The sequence below is a fragment of the Exophiala xenobiotica genome, assembly GCF_000835505.1.
Source record: "Exophiala xenobiotica strain CBS 118157 unplaced genomic scaffold supercont1.7, whole genome shotgun sequence".
NCBI lineage: Eukaryota > Fungi > Ascomycota > Eurotiomycetes > Chaetothyriales > Herpotrichiellaceae > Exophiala > Exophiala xenobiotica.
In genome coordinates this window covers 454,424-470,879 of record NW_013562488.1, presented here as the reverse complement: position 1 = coordinate 470,879, position 16,456 = coordinate 454,424, and the positions used below count along the sequence as shown (strand labels likewise).

The following is a 16,456-nucleotide window of genomic DNA, read 5'->3' as shown; positions in this document are numbered from 1 at the left end:
GCGAGATTTGGTTCCGAGCAGTCAGAGCTGTGTACGAAGTACTTTGTACTGCAAGATGTCGTGGAGTATTGCTACTGTTGATCATAGCGTTGGTGAATGCAGGAACCGTTGTCACTTTTTATTTGAGCTTAATTTGGCGACGACTCTTTTCAAGCATCTCTGCCATCAGCAGAGAGTTTGTATTCACACTAGACCGCTCTTTGTAGTGCGCGTACTCCTTCGGGCGTCGCATCGCACCTGCTTTCACGAAAACGACCGGGAAAGCTCGAAGGAGCACTCTGGAGCTCGTGAAAGCTGGCGCAATGCCTGTTTCATCACTGAGCGGCAGTGCGTTTTGCATCTCGAGATTTCTGCATTTTGATGGCTTGTTCGAGTATAACCAGTGTTGTCTGGCTTCTTTGGCTGAAGGACGTCTGGAATGACGGTTGAGCGCCGATGAAAATACCAGCCCTGGGACTTCGAAGGCGCATCCATTGCATTCTCTCTACATCCTGCCCTCTGCCAGAGCACGAGAGCGGTTGGTGGCTGAAGAAATGAGATATTGCAACCCGATTCAGGAGTCAATGCCTTCAGCAAATGCGGGCTTCTGCCTCGTGGGGCCCCGGCACTCCAGCAGGACGGATCTGGGCATTTGATGATTCGGGCCAAGGAATGCACAGGAAGATGATTTCGAGGGCTTCCCGACCACAATGCTGGCGTCTTTGAAGGCGGGCTGGATCACAAGACGGTTTTTTAACGACAGTCGAATGTGAATGTGTATGAGGTGAGAAGGGGCACCAGATAAAGTGTGTGAACGGATAATCCAAGAGCCCTCTTTGTCTGTTGCGGCCAAGTTTGTGACCGCTGCTGCGTTGGTCTGTGTCCATGGTGCCAGGCGAGAGATCAGAGCATCAAAGACCTTCACAGCATAGGCATCAAACGAACCTGTCGCGACGAGGGGTAAGTTGGAACATTCCGGACTCTCTTCGACATTTTCCCACCAGCTCTACATTGAGGGCATCTCTGGACTTCGACGAAGGAAATCTCAGCAAGGAGCAAGATTGATATCACGTGGGTGGTACAGTGGCACTCGCCTCACCTCATTCCCTTTGTCCCAAACCTCACAAACCGCCTGGTCCCCTATAGAGGGATATCCAAGCCCTCGAAGCTTCGTCTATCTTTCACTCTGGAATCAAAGTGGATTGATCATAACACAGGTGGTTGATTCGGCAACTAGAGCCGCGGTTGATATCTCTCTTTCCTGCCTACAAATATCCCCCTCCCACTCTGCAACACTCTCACACTTTCCCATCTCTCCACACCTTGACTCATCCCTCGTTCAAGCTCCCTTTGCAGCTTGACCCTGTTGAACAACGTCTGGGGCGAACCTCGCAGTCGGCGCTTTTCCAACGGCTTCAGGTCAAGGTATGTTGATCTCACTGCAGTTGGCTTTGGCAAATATTTCGAATTCTCTTCCACCTTTTCCAGACTTTCCACACAAATTCATCTCCTGAAGCGCTCCATTCCCCATTCTCGCGTCGATGCCCACAGTCTGTTGTTTGGCATGACCCTCGAAGGCCTTATTGACCGCACATCACCGTCTTCCTCAAAACATCAAGTACCCTGACGCGCGACTACAATAATCCTTTCACACTGCGTCCTCATCCTACTTCATCTTCATCTTCTTGTGCCCTGAATTTAACACCGTTGTTATCACAGGCAACATGGCCGACAAGGCTTTCGACACCTCCGAGATGGCTGCTGCCATCCCGGATGCCACCAATGGCGATGCTCCTGTCCATCGTGTCGACCAGGAGAGTCTCCAGCGCGCTCGTGAGCTCGGTTGGGTCGAACCTCAATCCTACCACTACGGTGCCACTGCTCCCACCACTGTCCTTACAGATGCCCCTCCTCCTACCGATGAAGACGGCGATGAGCTTGTCAGTATTCACAAGGGAAGTACTTGGGCTCATGACGCGGAAAAATACGAGTGGAAAGAGGAATATGGTGAAGTCGGCCCCCGAATTGAGAAGCTCGAGCAAGAACTCTTCCGAGCCGACTACATCAATCGTGCTGGCGAAAAGTTCGCGAAGTGAGTTACGGTTGTGCCGGGTGGCGTCTACGTTTGCTGACAATTTGACCAGTCTTGCCTCGGTGAAGGTCATCGTCGAATCCAAGACTCGTGTCAACCCAATCTCCGACGTGAGCTGTTTCTTCAGCGAGATTCTCTCTTCTCACGCTGACCCTTTCGTAGTTCAAGAGCGCTGGCCTCCATCCTGTTATGTTGGAGAACATTACGCTCTGTGGCTATGAGTTCTCCACCCCAATTCAGGCATATGCCATTCCCGCTGTCACCACTGGCCATGATATGATCGGTGTCGCTCAAGCCGGTAAGTAAACAATCTCGGCCGTGTGCATACTGTTCTCTGACTGTCCATTAGGTTCTGGCAAGACTGCAGCTTTCTTGATTCCCTGCATCTCTCAGCTCATGGGCAAGGTGAAGAAGCTTGCGGCTCCTCGACCAAATCTATCTGCTGGGTTCGATCCTGATCGCGATCGCGTTCGTGCTGAACCGCTTGTTCTTGTCGTTGCGCCGACTCGCGAGTTGTGTTGTCAAATCTTCGACGAGGCACGTCGTCTTTGCTATCGCTCCATGATGCGCCCTTGCGTTGCCTACGGTGGTGCTCCTATCCGCGATCAAGTTGCTCAATTGAACCGTGGTTGTGACATTCTTGTCGCGACTCCTGGTCGATTGCTCGATTTCATGGGTCGCCCTGATGTCCTCTCTCTATCGCGTGTCCGGTATACCATCATTGATGAGGCTGATGAGATGCTCCATGACGATTGGGAAGAAGAAATGGCAAAGATCATGGGCGGCGGTGGTGAGTGCCCTCTTCGTGGTGACTGTTTATTGGCTGATTCTCAACAGATGCCAATGAGGATGGCGATCATCGTTATCTTCTCTTCTCGGCTACGTTCCCCAAGCGTCTTCAGAAGTTGGCTGCTAAGTTCCTTGCCGACGATCACGTCCACATCAGCATTGGTCGTACTGGATCTTCTCACAACAATGTCAAGCAGCATGTATGTGCGACTAGTAGATATCTTTGAACCTCTGGCTTACTCGTTGCAGATCTTGTGGGTGGATCAGGACAAGAAGATGAGAGCTCTCTACGACTTGTTGATCTCCATGCCTCCATCTCGTACCCTCGTCTTTGTTCGCTCCAAGAAGACTGCCGACTTCGTCGACGACTACCTGTTCAACTTGGGAATGCCCTCGACTTCCATCCACTCGGATCGAACTCAGAGTGAGCGTGAAGATGCCCTGTGAGTGCATTGACCAAAATGAAGGACACGATGCTGACCGCAGAAAGTCGTTCCTTCAAGGCTGGTCAATCTCCAATTCTTGTCGCCACTGGTGTCTCCGGCCGTGGTCTGGACATTCGGTCAGTTATACCCACCGTCAGCAATTCAAAGTACTAATTCATGGACGTTAGCAATGTTATGCATGTCATCAATTTCGATCTCCCATCCGCCGAGCATGATGGCTTCAGTGAATACATCCATCGCATTGGTCAGGGCCATTAATCACACCTGAAGCAAGATACTGACATAGAACGCAGGTCGTACTGCTCGTATTGGCAACGAAGGCCTCGCTACCTCGTTCTACAATGACAAGGACGATGCCATGGGTCCATTCCTCACCAAGATTCTCATGGAGAACAACCAAGATATCCCGGAATTCCTCCAACACTTCAAGCCCGAAGATGGTATCCTCAACTTTGATGAAGAGGAGGAAGATCCTGATATGGTGACAACAGATGGTGGTCCAAACGGCGCAGCATGGGCTTCTGGAGAAGGTGGCGATGCCAATGCTGGAGCTGCCCCGGCTTGGGGTTCTGGTACTGGCAATGCTGCAGCTGCCGCTCCTGCGGAGACCTGGGGCACTACTGGTGGAAACGATGGTGGTGCTTCTACTGGTGGCTGGTAAGATGCCAACTCGGTCCTCGGCCGCAAGTGTGGTCTTCGATTCTTCAAGACCATACAGTGCGGTCGATGCAACATCGCATTGGCCCAGATTGTGGTCTACTGCTTCTTGTGTTGGCAGTGATACTTCTCTTGCTCACTAGTCAGCATCATGATGGTGCGGAAAGAAAGGTTTCAATGATTCCGATGAGAGAAGATGAGAGCATTGCAACGAGAAGATATGATTTGGAGCTCTCCGCCCAGGGCTTCATGCTCAGGATTCTCCGCATGGCATCTATTGCGCGTCTTGTCATGTCACTTGCTTTGCAGGCCATGATTCGTACTTCAGAATGCCTGAGATTCAAAATGGATAGCCCAGGAAAATTCCAAAAGATGTGCACAGATCCTGTGAAACAACAAGGTGATTTCACATTCCACATGATATGGACATATGTGACGTAGGGTTTCGTGGTTATTTTAGTACTCGTATTGGCCGTGCAAAAGGCATCGTGCATTGGTGCATTGCCCAGTGACCCTATAACAAAAGTGGTATTTGGTGCCGACGAGGCAAACCAAGAACTTCGCAACTCGAAGCATATGCCGAGGGATGCTTGCCCAGAGGGTCTCGTGCCAATACTGGTGCCAATACTGGTGCCAATACCCCTAGCTCGTAGTACTCGTGTTATCGCGGCGAAACGAGACAAGCTGACCATGATCCGTGTAGGGTACCATTTTACGAGGGAATGAGGTGACCGTGGCACAGGCAAACGTGACCTGTTTTGGTAAATAGATGCAGGATTGTCGCTACTGTAATCACAATTAGCCAGATATGTCAGTGGCCTCGACTAGCACGTTGCTATCATAAGATAACAAGGGGATGTTTTATGCCCTAAGCGGTCCTGGGTCTTATCTCGATCCTGACGATGCAGCTTCGATCAAGTTGCCTTGGGTTTGGCGAGCTCGTGGCGGTCCCGCCTACCTCAAAGAAGAAAAAATTGACCCCCTTGTGCCTTGTTCACCACTCTTGAGCCTGGTCTTCGCAAAGTTCTTTATCCCGTGAGATCCGTTGCATGGGGAACGGCGGTGGACTTGCCACGACTTGCTTTTTATCGGTGTTCCTCTATGAGGGTTCGACGTGGATACCACGGACCCGCGAGGCCCTGGTTCAAGCTTTGCTAAGTCGTGGACAGGGCGGCGACTTAGTAACTTAATAGGGTGGTCCACGGTGGTCGTAGGTGGTTCGGCAGGCCCTAGGCGGGTAGACTTTTACGTCCATCCCTAATAAGCGTCGGTGCCAAAGCGAAGCCAACCACCAACAAGAACCTCAGAAAGAACTTTGCTCTGTCAGCCCCATTTGTCCTATCGTCCGCCGATCACTGGTTAGACCATCCACGACCATCTCCTCTCATCTCAATCCTACCAATACCACGTTCGGCTTGACGTCCTGGCGCCCACTCTCGTGCACAGGCTCGCCGCCATGGTGGCCACGATAGGCCCCGCAGCTGCAGTCATACCTCACAGGGATTAACCACGAGAGCTCAGATCCATGTAATCGAGGTAGGGCCATGGCGAGGGCTTGGACGAGCTTTTCGATCGCAACCCTTCTTACATCTACCGCTCGTATCCTCGCCTGCTTCCTCTTCTCTCCATCTACTGCCAGGCACCCAAGCGAGCAGTAAACGGGTCCTTTCCCGTCTTCACCTCCTCATCCCGCCGACAGGCTTCACATGCCGATCTACGAACTAGACGAGAAACAGTCCTTCTATTGTACCCGGCTCAAACGGGTCGTTCGATATCGCAAGTGGCGTTGAATAACAAAATATCTGGCGTAGCACAACTCGAATCGGAGGAGTCTGCACGACTTCAACATGGCCGCGAATGAGAACAAAACCACGGTTCCCCTCGACGAGGGTAACCTCCGCAGAAACAGTGTTGGAATGTTGGAAATCCAAGATTCTCATGGGAGGCGAAGGACAGTCCAGTTGGACGAACTGAGCGCAGCTGACAGGGCGTTGGCGGAACAGTTCGGTTACAAACCTGTATGTTGACACAAGCTGGACCCAGCCTCGTACTCGTGCCTAATGGTTCCGCAGGTGTTCAAGCGTGAATTCGGTTATCTGTCAACCTTCTCCTTCGCCGTGAGCATCTCAGGGTTGTTCGCGACAACCTCAACGACGTTCATCTATCCTCTCGAAGCAGGTGGTTCGGCCTCGGTAGTATGGTGTTGGTTGATCTCCGGTGCCGGTTGCATGTGCATTGCATGCTCTGTCGCCGAACTGGTCTCTGCGTATCCGACCTGCGGTGGTTTGTACTACACTGTGTCCCGTCTGGCGCCGACGGAGTGGGTACCTTCGATCTCCTGGGTCACCGGCTGGATCAACTTGCTCGGGCAGGTTGCTGGTATAGCCTCTTCTGAATATGGCTCTGCTCAACTTCTCCTGGCTGCTGTCTCGATTGGCCGCGACTTCAACTGGTTCCCTACCACCGGTCAGACTGTCGGAGTTATGGCTGCATTGACCGTCCTTTGCGGCCTTGTCAACTCTCTTTCCACGTACTGGATGGAAAAGATGACCAAGACCTATGTCATTTTCCACTTCGCCATTCTCCTTTCCTGTGCCGTTGCGCTTCTGGCCAAAACCGAGAACAAGCACGATGCCAGTTATGTCTTCACACATGTCGAAGGCAATGCAGGCTGGTTTCCGGTCGGCTGGTCTTTCTTGTTTGGTTTCCTGTCCGTCTCGTGGACAATGACAGATTACGATGCTACTGCTCACATCACTGAAGAGTACGTTCTTCGCCCATGCACATCTCGAAGTCTGCTAACCCGGATAGAATTGCGCAACCCGAAATCAAGGCACCATGGGCCATCTCACTCGCCATGTTGTTTACTTACGTGTTGGGCTGGCTCTTCAACATCGTGCTCTGCTTCTGTATGGGCGATCCTGCGGAGATTCTCGCCTCGCCAATCTACCAGCCGGTTGCACAAATCTTTTACAACTCGCTTGGCAAAGGGGCCGGCATCTTCTTCACCGTCTGCGCGTTCATCATTCTCCAGTTCGTCTGCTTTACAGCAACGCAAGCGCTGGCGCGAACCGTGTTTGCCTTTTCCCGCGATCGCTTGATCCCACTGTCCCGGGTCTGGACTAAGATCAACCCTATCACGCAAACACCACTGTATGCGGTCTGGATCAGCATCTTCTGGTGCATTGCCATCAACTTGATCGCACTGGGATCTTACATCGCCATCGCAGGTGTCTTTAACGTCTGCGCCATTGCTCTGGATTGGTCATACGTCATCCCGATCGTCTGCAAGCTCTGGTTTGGCAAATTCAAGCCCGGTCCGTGGCACATGGGCAAGTTCTCGCCTTATATCAATGCGTGGGCGTGTATTTGGACGTTGTTCGTCACGATTATCTTCCTCATGCCAACCATTCGACCTGTGACAGCTGAAAACATGAACTATGCCATCGTCTTCATGGCTTTCATCTTGTTTTGTGCCGCGGTCTTCTGGTATTTTGGCGGTAAGAGCTACTACACCGGTCCTCTTATCGAAGCCGAGATTCAGCAGGAAGAAGTGACTACGCCATCTCTGTCTGAAAATGAGAAGAAGGAAGTGGACAGTCGGGCTCCGGATGTAGTTGCGTGAGTGCTCTTATCCGTAGGAGGAAATTCATGCACGGAGTGTGGACGACACCGCTCGAGATCAGTTAGTCGGGATGAAGTTGTGCCAAGTGGGCAGATGAAAGTTTGCTATTAAGGGGTTAACTGGGGAGAGGCTGTGCAATGTGTACGGATTGGATTGCTCAATGTGCTTTAGCAACAAAAGTCAGCTACCCAGGTATATAATCCACTGTTTCATGAACATGAGCTGGGACTTTACCGGCTGTATGCGGTCAGCTTGGTCGGCTTTCTTCTTGACCTACTGAACCCTTCCTGGGCAATGATGATCTGGAAGTCTCTACCACCGAGTTCTGTCAATAAGGTCAAACAGAGTCTCTCTTAACGCTCAGAGGGGTCCATTGGCACATCTCTTTGAGGCTATGACAATGTCTCGTCCGAAATTGCGAAGATCTTGGTCTTCTCCTCCCCACAATTTGCCGACCCCACGGGATATGCACGACCTTGACATTCACGGTGGGGTGATATCGTCGTTTTGTGAATCGCACACTCTAAGGCCTTACTACAGTGGAAGAAGCTTGCGAAGACAGAGACAGAGTGACTGCATCGATACAGTCGATGGGCAGGTCAGGTACAGGCACAGGCACAGGCATGAAAAAGGAATGGAATGGTCAGAATGGTGAGTGATTCGCGTTTCAAGGTGATCAAGATCATTGGGCTTTCGACTCCAACTTTTGTGTGTGTACTCCGTACCGTACCGAGCACACACTGACACAGGCTCTCCATGCTTTTGACGTTTGACGCGATAGCCGAGTATCTGCAAAAGCCTTGGTTGTCAAGGTTGTTTACCCGAAAATCCCCACGTCCATGGCGACGGCTACCTTTTTTCGACGAGGCTCGCATCTTGTGAAGCTCCACTCCGAGGGTCGACGGCCTGATTCTCTCATCATAATGATTTGGTTGTTCCTCATCATTATCGACGTTAAAGCGTAACTTGGTGACTCGTTGTTTTCAAAAATGGCCACTAGAATTGAGACGGATGCCTTCGGCGACATTGAGGTACTAGTCCTCAAAGAATACAGAGCCTCCAAGCCTGTGCTGATGATGGTCAACAAACAGGTACCTGCAGATAAATACTGGGGAGCGCAAACACAGCGGTGAGTCAGCATGTTACCCAGCGGCAAGTTCTCTCTAGACCGTCATCTAACTTGGAAGCTCGCAGCTCGCTGCAGAACTTTGTCATTAATCAGCCTCGAGACCGCATGCCGGACTCGGTCATCAGAGCGTACGGTATCTTGAAGGGTGCAGCCGCCGCCGTCAACGTCCGCCATGGTGCTCTTGGTAAGCTGAGCCTAAGCCTCGGACGTCTCGTCTGGTCTTTGCGAAGATGAAGATACGGGTCACTAACTGAGACAAGGTGCCAGCATCGGGGAAGCGATTCAGAAGGCGGCGGCAGAAGTCGCTTCCTTGTCCTTGATAGACCACTTCCCACTCGTTGTTTGGCAGACCGGCTCAGGCACTCAGACAAACATGAACAGCAATGAAGTCATATCCAATCGCGCCAACGAGCTTCTGGGCGCCGCGAAGCTGGGTTCCAAAAGCCCCGTCCATCCGAACGACCATGTCAACCTGTCGGGGTCCTCGAACGATGGATTCGCCACGGCTATGCATATCGCAGCGGTATTGGATCTCAATGAACGACTGCTACCGGCCATGGAAGCACTCCATAAGACACTGCAGTCGAAGGCGGCACAGTTCGGCGACATTATCAAGATCGGAAGAACCCACCTTCAAGACGCGGTGCCACTTTCTCTGGGCCAGGAGTTCTTGGGATTCGCGACTCAAATCGAATACAACATCAATCGTGTCAAGAGTACAATGGGCGAGGTCCTCAAGCTAGCAATGGGCGGCACAGCTGTCGGTACTGGGTTGAATGTATATGAAGGTTTTGCAGAAGACTTTGCCGCCGAGGTAGCCAACATGACAGGGTACCCCTTCGTTACTGCGCCGAACAAGATGGAGGCCATTTCGGCCAACGACGCGGTCGTGAGTGTCTCTGGCGCTCTGAATACGCTCGCATGCTCCCTCTTCAAGATTGCTCAGGACATTCGGTTCGAAGGCAGCGGACCTCGCTGTGGCCTAGGGGAGTTGATTCTTCCCGAAAACGAGCCGGGATCCTCGTTCATGCCGGGCAAGGTCAATCCGACTCAATGCGAATCGATGACTATGATTTGTACCCAAGTGATTGCCAACCATACGGGTATCACCATCGGTGGGATGAGTGGCCAATTCCAGCTGAACGCCTTCAAGCCGCTCCTGATCAACAGCCTGGTGCACTCGATCCGATTGCTCAGTGATGGGATGAACAGTTTCCGCAAAAATCTCCTCGAGACTTTGGAAGCCGACAGAAAGCGTATTTCGGCTCTACTCGGTCAAAGGTGAGCATGTCTCTGTACCTGTTGTAAAAAAGAAATTGCTGCTCACATTCCTCCTAGTTTGATGCTTGTGACTTGCCTCCAGCCCGTCATAGGATATGATCAAGCTTCTAAAGTGGCGAAATTGGCGCACAAGGAGGGCATCACGTTGAAAGAGGCTGCGATGAAACTTCAAGCTCTGAGCGAAGAGGAGTACGACCGATGCGTACGACCAGAGAGGATGATAGCGCCACATTCACGTTCTTCTTGAGCGGCTGCTTTGCCGTGTCTCTTCAGGGTTGGGTGGTACTGAAGATGAGTACAAGGCTAGTGCTGATACAGTCCTGGAATGGCTTTATATCCTCAGAGCATGACCTCCTTTGCGACATCAGTTTTGGCCTCAAATATACCGAGTTCGAGTGAGTCTTGTTTCAGGCGAATCGGTTCGTGGCCGACACAGTTTCCGCACGCATCTTGCCCTATTTGCTCATAGATCCTCTCCATGCTCGGTCTAGTTGCACCTCCACCAAGTCATCCTCTCGGAACAGTGCCATCAAGGCCCAGTGTGCTCTTACCTGCACGGTCTTCGCTGTAAGTTGGGGGTGGACATTGATTGGCCTCAAGGTACGAATCACAAAGAGTACTACTATAGTGTCTTCAGAACGCACCACGAGAGCCGAGAGCCTTCTCAACATGTCAAATCGTAAATGTGTCACATGCGATGACAGTGCTCGAAGATCGCTTGACCGGGAGGATAGGTAGACGTGCCCTGTTAACAGTGGAATACTGAAAGGCACCGAGATTGTTTTCGAAGACCGACCACTCTACCTTAGAGGCGCCTCTCAGATCGTCTCAACCTCGGGGCTGCCGGCGGTGCCCTTCTTTCCCATATCTTCCTATTCAGTCTGATTCTTCTTGGCTTTTCTGGATCAACTGTTTTTTGACGGCCTTTCGTGGATATTTTCGTGCCTTTCGGGATTCCGATTCCGCTAAGCAAGGACGCGGAGCACACCGGGTTCGTTCTTGAAGATCGCAACATCACTCTCAGTTCGATCGCCCCATATTTGCGTAACTTCTGAAGGGACTGTCGTGGGTGCGATCTAGCTCGGAGAATGCCTGAGCAAGCGGTCCATCAGCGGGGCATCATCAGCATACGCCCGAAGATCTTGATTTTCATTTGCTTGAAGAATTTGTATGCGACGATCCATAACACGCGTGAACATTCGCAGCTGTTGGAAGAGGGCAAAGCAACCTTTTTGTACCCAAAGATGAGCCGGCTCCTGCCAAACTCTGATGATGGCTCCGCCGACGTCAGGCAGCAATCCGTCCACAACAGACAGACCGCAGTTATGAACAGTGAAGGTGTAGCGTCTGTCCCAGTCAACACCTGCCTCACAGATACAGATCGTTCGGGAACCGCGTCAGGTTCATGGGACTTTCTCGTTCGGCTGGACCAATAACGGGCTGGCCTATTACACTTTGCGTATCTGCTTTCGCAACACGAGTGGCCCTCGTGCGCTCTGGCATTCCTAAGACCCAAATCGATGCGAATTTTCTCTGGGATGCTGAGTGGTAGTTGTGCGCTGCGTCATCGCGGCCAAAATGTGCGAAAGGTTTTGACCTTCGGCTGAAAAAAACTGAATGTGGGCGCGGAACCAATATTGGGCAGAGATATCATGATGCGACCCGCACACGCGCTCAGACAAGGCGCAAAGAAGCCCTCAGGGTCCTAAAGTCCGGCAAATGGACTTTCTCGGACCAGGGGGAAAGGCGAGAATCCACCCAACTTGAAGGTGAACCCCCTGATGGCGAGCACATCCTGATCTGCAAGGCTGTGGATAAAAGGGGGCCACATCAAATTTGGTCATGCCAGACAGTCTCGACAGAGCCCCAAGGGTAGGCCGAACAGTCCTCGAAGATCAGCATCGTATTTTGGCAAAGCTTTGCTCCGTCCAGACATCCGTCTTGTCTCCGTCGAATGGAGATCAGAGTGGAATCCCTCAACAATCCAGACAGAAGAGCATGCTTCGAGATGAGGTACTCCATACGGCACCTGAGAAGAACGAAAATTCAAAATTCGTTGAGAGAGACATGCTGATCAACGATCCACGACCTCCCATTCAAGTCTTGCAGAACGTCAAGCGCAACCGTATATTAAATCGTTCTTGCCCATGCCGTCCTCCTTCCTTTCTTATAGTCGCTCAACTCACCTTCCCTCTGAGGCATACACCTTCAATCCACTGCTTTTGCACTCTTGTCTGCCTTCCCTCTCATTCACTATCAGTCAATATCCAATCTTGTTGACCACCTAAGCAAGCCGAGCCGTAGTCTCTTGTCTTGTCCTCGTCGTCCTCTAGGACGTTATCATCCTATATCATATCTTTTAGAAACAAGGTCAGCATCATCGATAGCAACCATACGCTACCATAAAGTCTGACGGTCCTCCAGTCAAAATGACCGCCACCTTTCCCCTTCGATGGGGCGTACTCATGGCTCTTATCATGAGCCTGCTCTTCTCGCTTGGTATGTCTCTCCTTTCTGACAGGATCTGAGCCGTGATGTTAACGATGTTAAGGTGTCGCGCTCCCGGCACCAGAGCAGTGGAAATCGGAGTATGGTCCACCGGCGCCGTTCAAGACGGCTGATTCTGCTGGCGCTTTCACTGGCTCTTTCACTGGTCATCACCCTCGGCTTGATCATTGTTTCCCTCTTTTGCACCATTGTTTGTCTACCGAAGACAGAGATAATTGCAGGAACCGGTTTAACGGCTGCTTGGACAAGAAGAACGACACGGTCGCTACGGCAGTCGCCCCAACCACAACATCGGTCCCGAACTTGGAGTCCTTAAAGGTCTTGCCAAGCAGAATGGTGTCAACCCCGTCGACAACGGCTGTTGCGAGCTTGGAGGACACCAAGTACGTTCGTACTGGGGCCGAGAACCACACCACCATGGAGCGTTGGCAACCTAGCCAAAGCAGTCCTGCCGGCGCCAGCCCTACTGGCACCGGCCAAGTCCCAAGCCAAGACGGTCTCGGTCAAGCCATCGTGGTCAACGCCTGCCCCTTCGCCGTGATGAGCAACATCGTGCATCCTCCACGTGAAGGCTCCGACGAAGCACCGGAAGAAATTTTGAGTACCCTCGCTCCCGGCGCAACGGAAACCCATCCATTCGTCCATGACCCGGAAATGGGTATCAGCTGGAAGATCTGGCGCACGGACATCGAGAATCAGAGTCCCGTCCAGTTCGAATGGGCGTGGGTCCCAAACGTGCAGCGCACATGGTGGGATCTCAGCATGATCGACGCCGGCGAGGTCGATTGGTTGAAGAAAACAGACGCCGGAAAGCAGATCGTTGGCGACGCGGATGGTTACGGGGAATACGTTGGTCAGGTCGGTGTTCTTCACCCTTTTGCGGACGAGGGCATGTCGCTTGTGCCAGATGTCGCCGAGGGCAATTGTATAGCGATTTTCTGTGAGCCGGGTCAGGAGTTCTGCAAGAACGCGTACAACGTCTGGAACGACTGGGGCCAGCAGCATGATTGTCCGGAGCATGCCAATCTGAAACTGACGCTATGCGGTTGAAAGGGCTTGTCCTCTGGGTGGGTTTCCTTTGAAATTGTCATGGGCATGGGTTTGGTTCCTGGAAAGGCGTCGTTCACAAGATTGAGAGGTAAGTCCGCCGCCGATATGTGGACGCCACAGATACTGACCCTTGCCACAGAACACATGGAGCCCTTAGGAAAGGTGTAGTTCAGATGGAGACTGCGGGGACGGGCAGCGCCATAGACTTTGATACCCTATATAGCGAGAGGTTGGCGTTCTGGTATTTGACTTGGAAAGCTGGGGGTTTTGGGAGTTGACAATCCTCTGGAATCTGGTATCTTGTCTTTTCTTTTCATTCAGGCTCAGCAAACGAAAGCCGATTTTCTTCGCGACGGATCAGCCACGATAGTAATAATGATGATGGCGAGATATGCCATACCACAATCCTTTCCTGTTCAAGTCCTTTCGCAATCTTTTGTGACGCCTGTTCTGATCGTACTGAGTAGTATCCTGGTCCAGGCTGACGGTGGCCATCCATGCCTAGCCGCTACTGCGAAATATGTGTCTCCAGTCATAGGAGCGCAACCAGGTCTCACTGACGATCCTCGAGGTGAAGGGTGGCTGTCCAGCAGAGACACTCAGCATTTCCCCCCTTGCTGGTAGGATGGTTTCGACCAGGACACACCAACATGGTTGTGCGTTGCTGGATTGAAAATCGAAAATCGACATCCTCCAGCGCTGACCTGCGTTGACCTGCGCGGCCACTCAACCAGGTCTTGAATGAGTCATCATTGAGTTTAGGTGTTTTGAGCCGATCATGTCTTAGGCATGATGAGCCATCTGATGGTGTGAGTGCTCTGATAAATTGCTTCGTGGACCCATACTGTCTTACTTCAGGCATCTTGTGATGTGATGGTGTGTGAACGGGATCGCAACACACGAGCCGTCAACCATCAACCCATCAGCCATCCTTCTTCACATCCAACTTCTTCCGAAACACCTTCCTCTCGACCTCGCGGATTTTTTCTTTTTCTTCCATCTCCCTATCAATCTCGCGCACCTTCCTCTCGCGCTCGTCGAGTTTTCGTTTCAACAACGTCGCCGTCGCGTCTCGGAGTCGTGCCAAGTGCTCTTTCTCTTTGTCTTTGTCTTTGGCACTTGAACTGGTGCTTGTACTTCCACTTCCACGGTCTCCCCCTGTCTCTGTCTCTGTCTCTCCATCTTGCTGCCCCTGTTCGTGTCCGTGTCCGTGTCCGTGTCCCCGCCCTCCACCAGCGCCGCCACCGCCACTGCCGGAAACAATCTCCGCACGTAACTCCTCATATCCATATCTCGCCAACTCGGCCTCCGTGAACGGTTGTAGTGTGATCGGATTCGTGTTCGCTGCGCAATTCTCGGGCATCTTGACCGCGGAGACAATGGAGTGTATGGGCGTCGTGCGCAGGGGAGAGTCGAGGGGAACGGGACCGGCAACAACGGCAGCCCTCGTGGAAGTAGTGGTCGACATCACGACGTCGACGTCAACATCTTCGCTGCTGCGTGTGGTGGGTGCGTTTGAAGACGCAGCGGCTTGCGTGGTGGGGGTTTGAAGATGGTCCTGGTTCACGTTCACATTGGACCTCAGGGATTGCGATTGCGGTGGTAAGTCTGCTGCTTCTCCTGCCATGCCATGCGAATCGTCCTAGAGTATGACTGCGAGTTTGGAGAGAATTAGAAGAGGAGTTTGCAAGACAAGTCTGGAGGATGCGCTTTGTGCAGTTACGGATCAGAATGTGTACTCCACCGTACTTGATATCCGGGGAAACATTAAGTGTCATGGCGTTTGTTTGCTACCCGTTCACGCCGTTCCCTTCTCGGACACTCGGACTACTCATAGCTTTCCATTCTTTCCAACGAGCTTCTAATGCATGTCAACGAAAGTGATCTGGACAATGCCAATACTGTCAAAGCCTCCATCCTCACAACCGCAGTGTCACAAACCGTCCGACACCAGGCACCCCATTTGCAACTACATACACCACGTACGGTCCTGGTGCAATCTTGATATCCCCTGGCAAACAAACCTGACTACGCTTCCGACCATTACCCAAAGTCTCCCAGCCATTGTTCTCCAGATACACCAGAACTTGTCCCATGTGGACAGAGTGCGTCACGAAGCCGTTCGTATATAGGATGATATCCAGGGTCTCCAAGACATTCGTGACGCTGAATTCCACAGTGAATCTGGAATTGATTCCCAATGTCTGGTTTGACAGCTTGACGTTGGTAGGTCGCTGGAGAGATTTGTCTCCTCTTAGGTACGGCGGTGTGTATATTTCCACTCTGAAGTCGGTAGGAAATGCTTTGTACGGATTCTGGATATCGACATGGTCCATCGTAACCGGCATCTCGTTGGGATTGCTGCCGGCAATGAGAACTGTGCCGTCCAACAGGAGCAGCGCTACTGAATGGTACAGTCTTGCTATCTTCGACCTTCCTGATATCGACCATCGAAGGTCAGCGGGATTGTAGATCAATGCCTCCAGAGCTGGTTCAGTTGCCAAACCGAACCCCTGTGCTCCTCTTTGACAACCATTAAGCCAGAGCACGGTGCCGTCGAGAAGCAGTACCCCTTCAACCATTCCACGAGGCTCGGGCATCGAAGTCATTTGCCATTCCGGATCCGCGCTGATCGGTTTCACTCTTCCACACGTCGCATCGCATGGACTGTCAATGGCTTGCGTTTGGCCCCCGCCGCAGATCATGATTTCAGGCTCATAGTTGTTGCGCTTGTGCAGAGGGAGCATGACACTGCCTCCAGTATTGGGATATGTCCTGTGCATTCCGGGCATCTCGGGCATGGCCTTCACTGTGGTGTTTCCTGTGACATTGAAAACCTCTGATGATCGGTCCGCAAAAATAAACAATGAACCATCAGGCAACAGATGAAGGAAAGGGTA

The 16,456-nt window shown here is 52.0% G+C and overlaps 6 protein-coding genes across 9 annotated transcripts; 4 read left to right on the top strand and 2 right to left on the bottom strand.

Annotated features, from left to right (window-relative positions):
• Positions 1 to 363: 363 nt before the first annotated feature.
• On the top strand, positions 364 to 4,321 carry PV05_10881 (the record flags this gene model as incomplete). 2 transcript variants are annotated; one of them, XM_013454312.1, is made up of 10 exons in its annotated part: positions 364 to 1,404; positions 1,699 to 2,071; positions 2,124 to 2,181; positions 2,234 to 2,369; positions 2,421 to 2,861; positions 2,909 to 3,060; positions 3,110 to 3,303; positions 3,351 to 3,422; positions 3,474 to 3,550; positions 3,600 to 4,321. In XM_013454312.1, the coding sequence occupies 9 exons, from the start codon at positions 1,704 to 1,706 to the stop codon at positions 3,965 to 3,967; spliced, it is 1,866 nt and encodes a 621-aa protein (XP_013309766.1). In that variant the 3' UTR covers positions 3,968 to 4,321. The 2 variants fall into 2 exon arrangements, with proteins under 2 accessions (XP_013309766.1, XP_013309765.1); XM_013454311.1 differs by lacking the exon at positions 364 to 1,404 and having other exon boundaries at positions 1,704 to 2,071; positions 3,474 to 4,321.
• A 1,195-nt stretch (positions 4,322 to 5,516) lies between these two features.
• On the top strand, positions 5,517 to 7,836 carry PV05_10880 (uncharacterized protein). Its single transcript, XM_013454310.1, has 3 exons — positions 5,517 to 5,981; positions 6,036 to 6,727; positions 6,775 to 7,836. The coding sequence occupies exons 1-3, from the start codon at positions 5,811 to 5,813 to the stop codon at positions 7,586 to 7,588; spliced, it is 1,677 nt and encodes a 558-aa protein (XP_013309764.1). The 5' UTR covers positions 5,517 to 5,810; the 3' UTR covers positions 7,589 to 7,836.
• Positions 7,837 to 8,013: 177 nt separating this feature from the next.
• PV05_10879 (fumarate hydratase, class II) lies at positions 8,014 to 10,384 on the top strand. The gene is made up of 6 exons (XM_013454309.1): positions 8,014 to 8,076; positions 8,129 to 8,619; positions 8,680 to 8,717; positions 8,783 to 8,901; positions 8,978 to 9,998; positions 10,056 to 10,384. The coding sequence occupies exons 2-6, from the start codon at positions 8,578 to 8,580 to the stop codon at positions 10,243 to 10,245; spliced, it is 1,410 nt and encodes a 469-aa protein (XP_013309763.1). The 5' UTR covers positions 8,014 to 8,076; positions 8,129 to 8,577; the 3' UTR covers positions 10,246 to 10,384.
• Positions 9,504 to 15,223, bottom strand: PV05_10877. 3 transcript variants are annotated; one of them, XM_013454307.1, is made up of 2 exons: positions 12,395 to 15,223; positions 9,504 to 12,343 (listed from the first exon to the last, which is right to left on the bottom strand). In XM_013454307.1, exon 1 carries the CDS (start codon positions 15,181 to 15,183, stop codon positions 14,479 to 14,481), a length of 705 nt encoding a protein of 234 aa, XP_013309761.1. In that variant the 5' UTR covers positions 15,184 to 15,223; the 3' UTR covers positions 9,504 to 12,343; positions 12,395 to 14,478. The 3 variants fall into 3 exon arrangements, with proteins under 3 accessions (XP_013309761.1, XP_013309759.1, XP_013309760.1); XM_013454305.1 differs by having other exon boundaries at positions 9,504 to 13,901; positions 13,957 to 15,223; XM_013454306.1 differs by having other exon boundaries at positions 9,504 to 14,357; positions 14,410 to 15,223.
• PV05_10878 (uncharacterized protein) lies at positions 12,428 to 13,556 on the top strand (the record flags this gene model as incomplete). Its single annotated transcript, XM_013454308.1, has 2 exons — positions 12,428 to 12,497; positions 12,550 to 13,556. The coding sequence occupies 2 exons, from the start codon at positions 12,428 to 12,430 to the stop codon at positions 13,554 to 13,556; spliced, it is 1,077 nt and encodes a 358-aa protein (XP_013309762.1).
• A 134-nt stretch (positions 15,224 to 15,357) lies between the features above and the next one.
• Positions 15,358 to 16,436, bottom strand: PV05_10876 (uncharacterized protein). The gene has a single exon (XM_013454304.1). The coding sequence runs from the start codon at positions 16,355 to 16,357 to the stop codon at positions 15,476 to 15,478; it is 882 nt and encodes a 293-aa protein (XP_013309758.1). The 5' UTR covers positions 16,358 to 16,436; the 3' UTR covers positions 15,358 to 15,475.
• Between the last annotated feature and the right edge of the window lie 20 nt (positions 16,437 to 16,456).

What these genes read in the sequence shown, in the direction of transcription:
- PV05_10877 (XM_013454307.1), bottom strand. Translation starts at nt 15,183, where the DNA reads ATGGCAGGAGAAGCAGCAGACTTACCACCGCAATCGCAATCCCTGAGG.
- PV05_10880 (XM_013454310.1), top strand. Translation starts at nt 5,811, where the DNA reads ATGGCCGCGAATGAGAACAAAACCACGGTTCCCCTCGACGAGGGTAAC. An exon ending in AACAGTTCGGTTACAAACCT is followed by an intron (nt 5,982 to 6,035) that starts GTATGTTGACAC and finishes ATGGTTCCGCAG; the next exon opens with GTGTTCAAGCGTGAATTCGG. An exon ending in ACTGCTCACATCACTGAAGA is followed by an intron (nt 6,728 to 6,774) that starts GTACGTTCTTCG and finishes TAACCCGGATAG; the next exon opens with AATTGCGCAACCCGAAATCA.
- PV05_10879 (XM_013454309.1), top strand. Translation starts at nt 8,578, where the DNA reads ATGGCCACTAGAATTGAGACGGATGCCTTCGGCGACATTGAG. An exon ending in ATGCCTTCGGCGACATTGAG is followed by an intron (nt 8,620 to 8,679) that starts GTACTAGTCCTC and finishes GTCAACAAACAG; the next exon opens with GTACCTGCAGATAAATACTG. An exon ending in CGTCCGCCATGGTGCTCTTG is followed by an intron (nt 8,902 to 8,977) that starts GTAAGCTGAGCC and finishes AACTGAGACAAG; the next exon opens with GTGCCAGCATCGGGGAAGCG.
- PV05_10876 (XM_013454304.1), bottom strand. Translation starts at nt 16,357, where the DNA reads ATGCCCGAGATGCCCGGAATGCACAGGACATATCCCAATACTGGAGGC.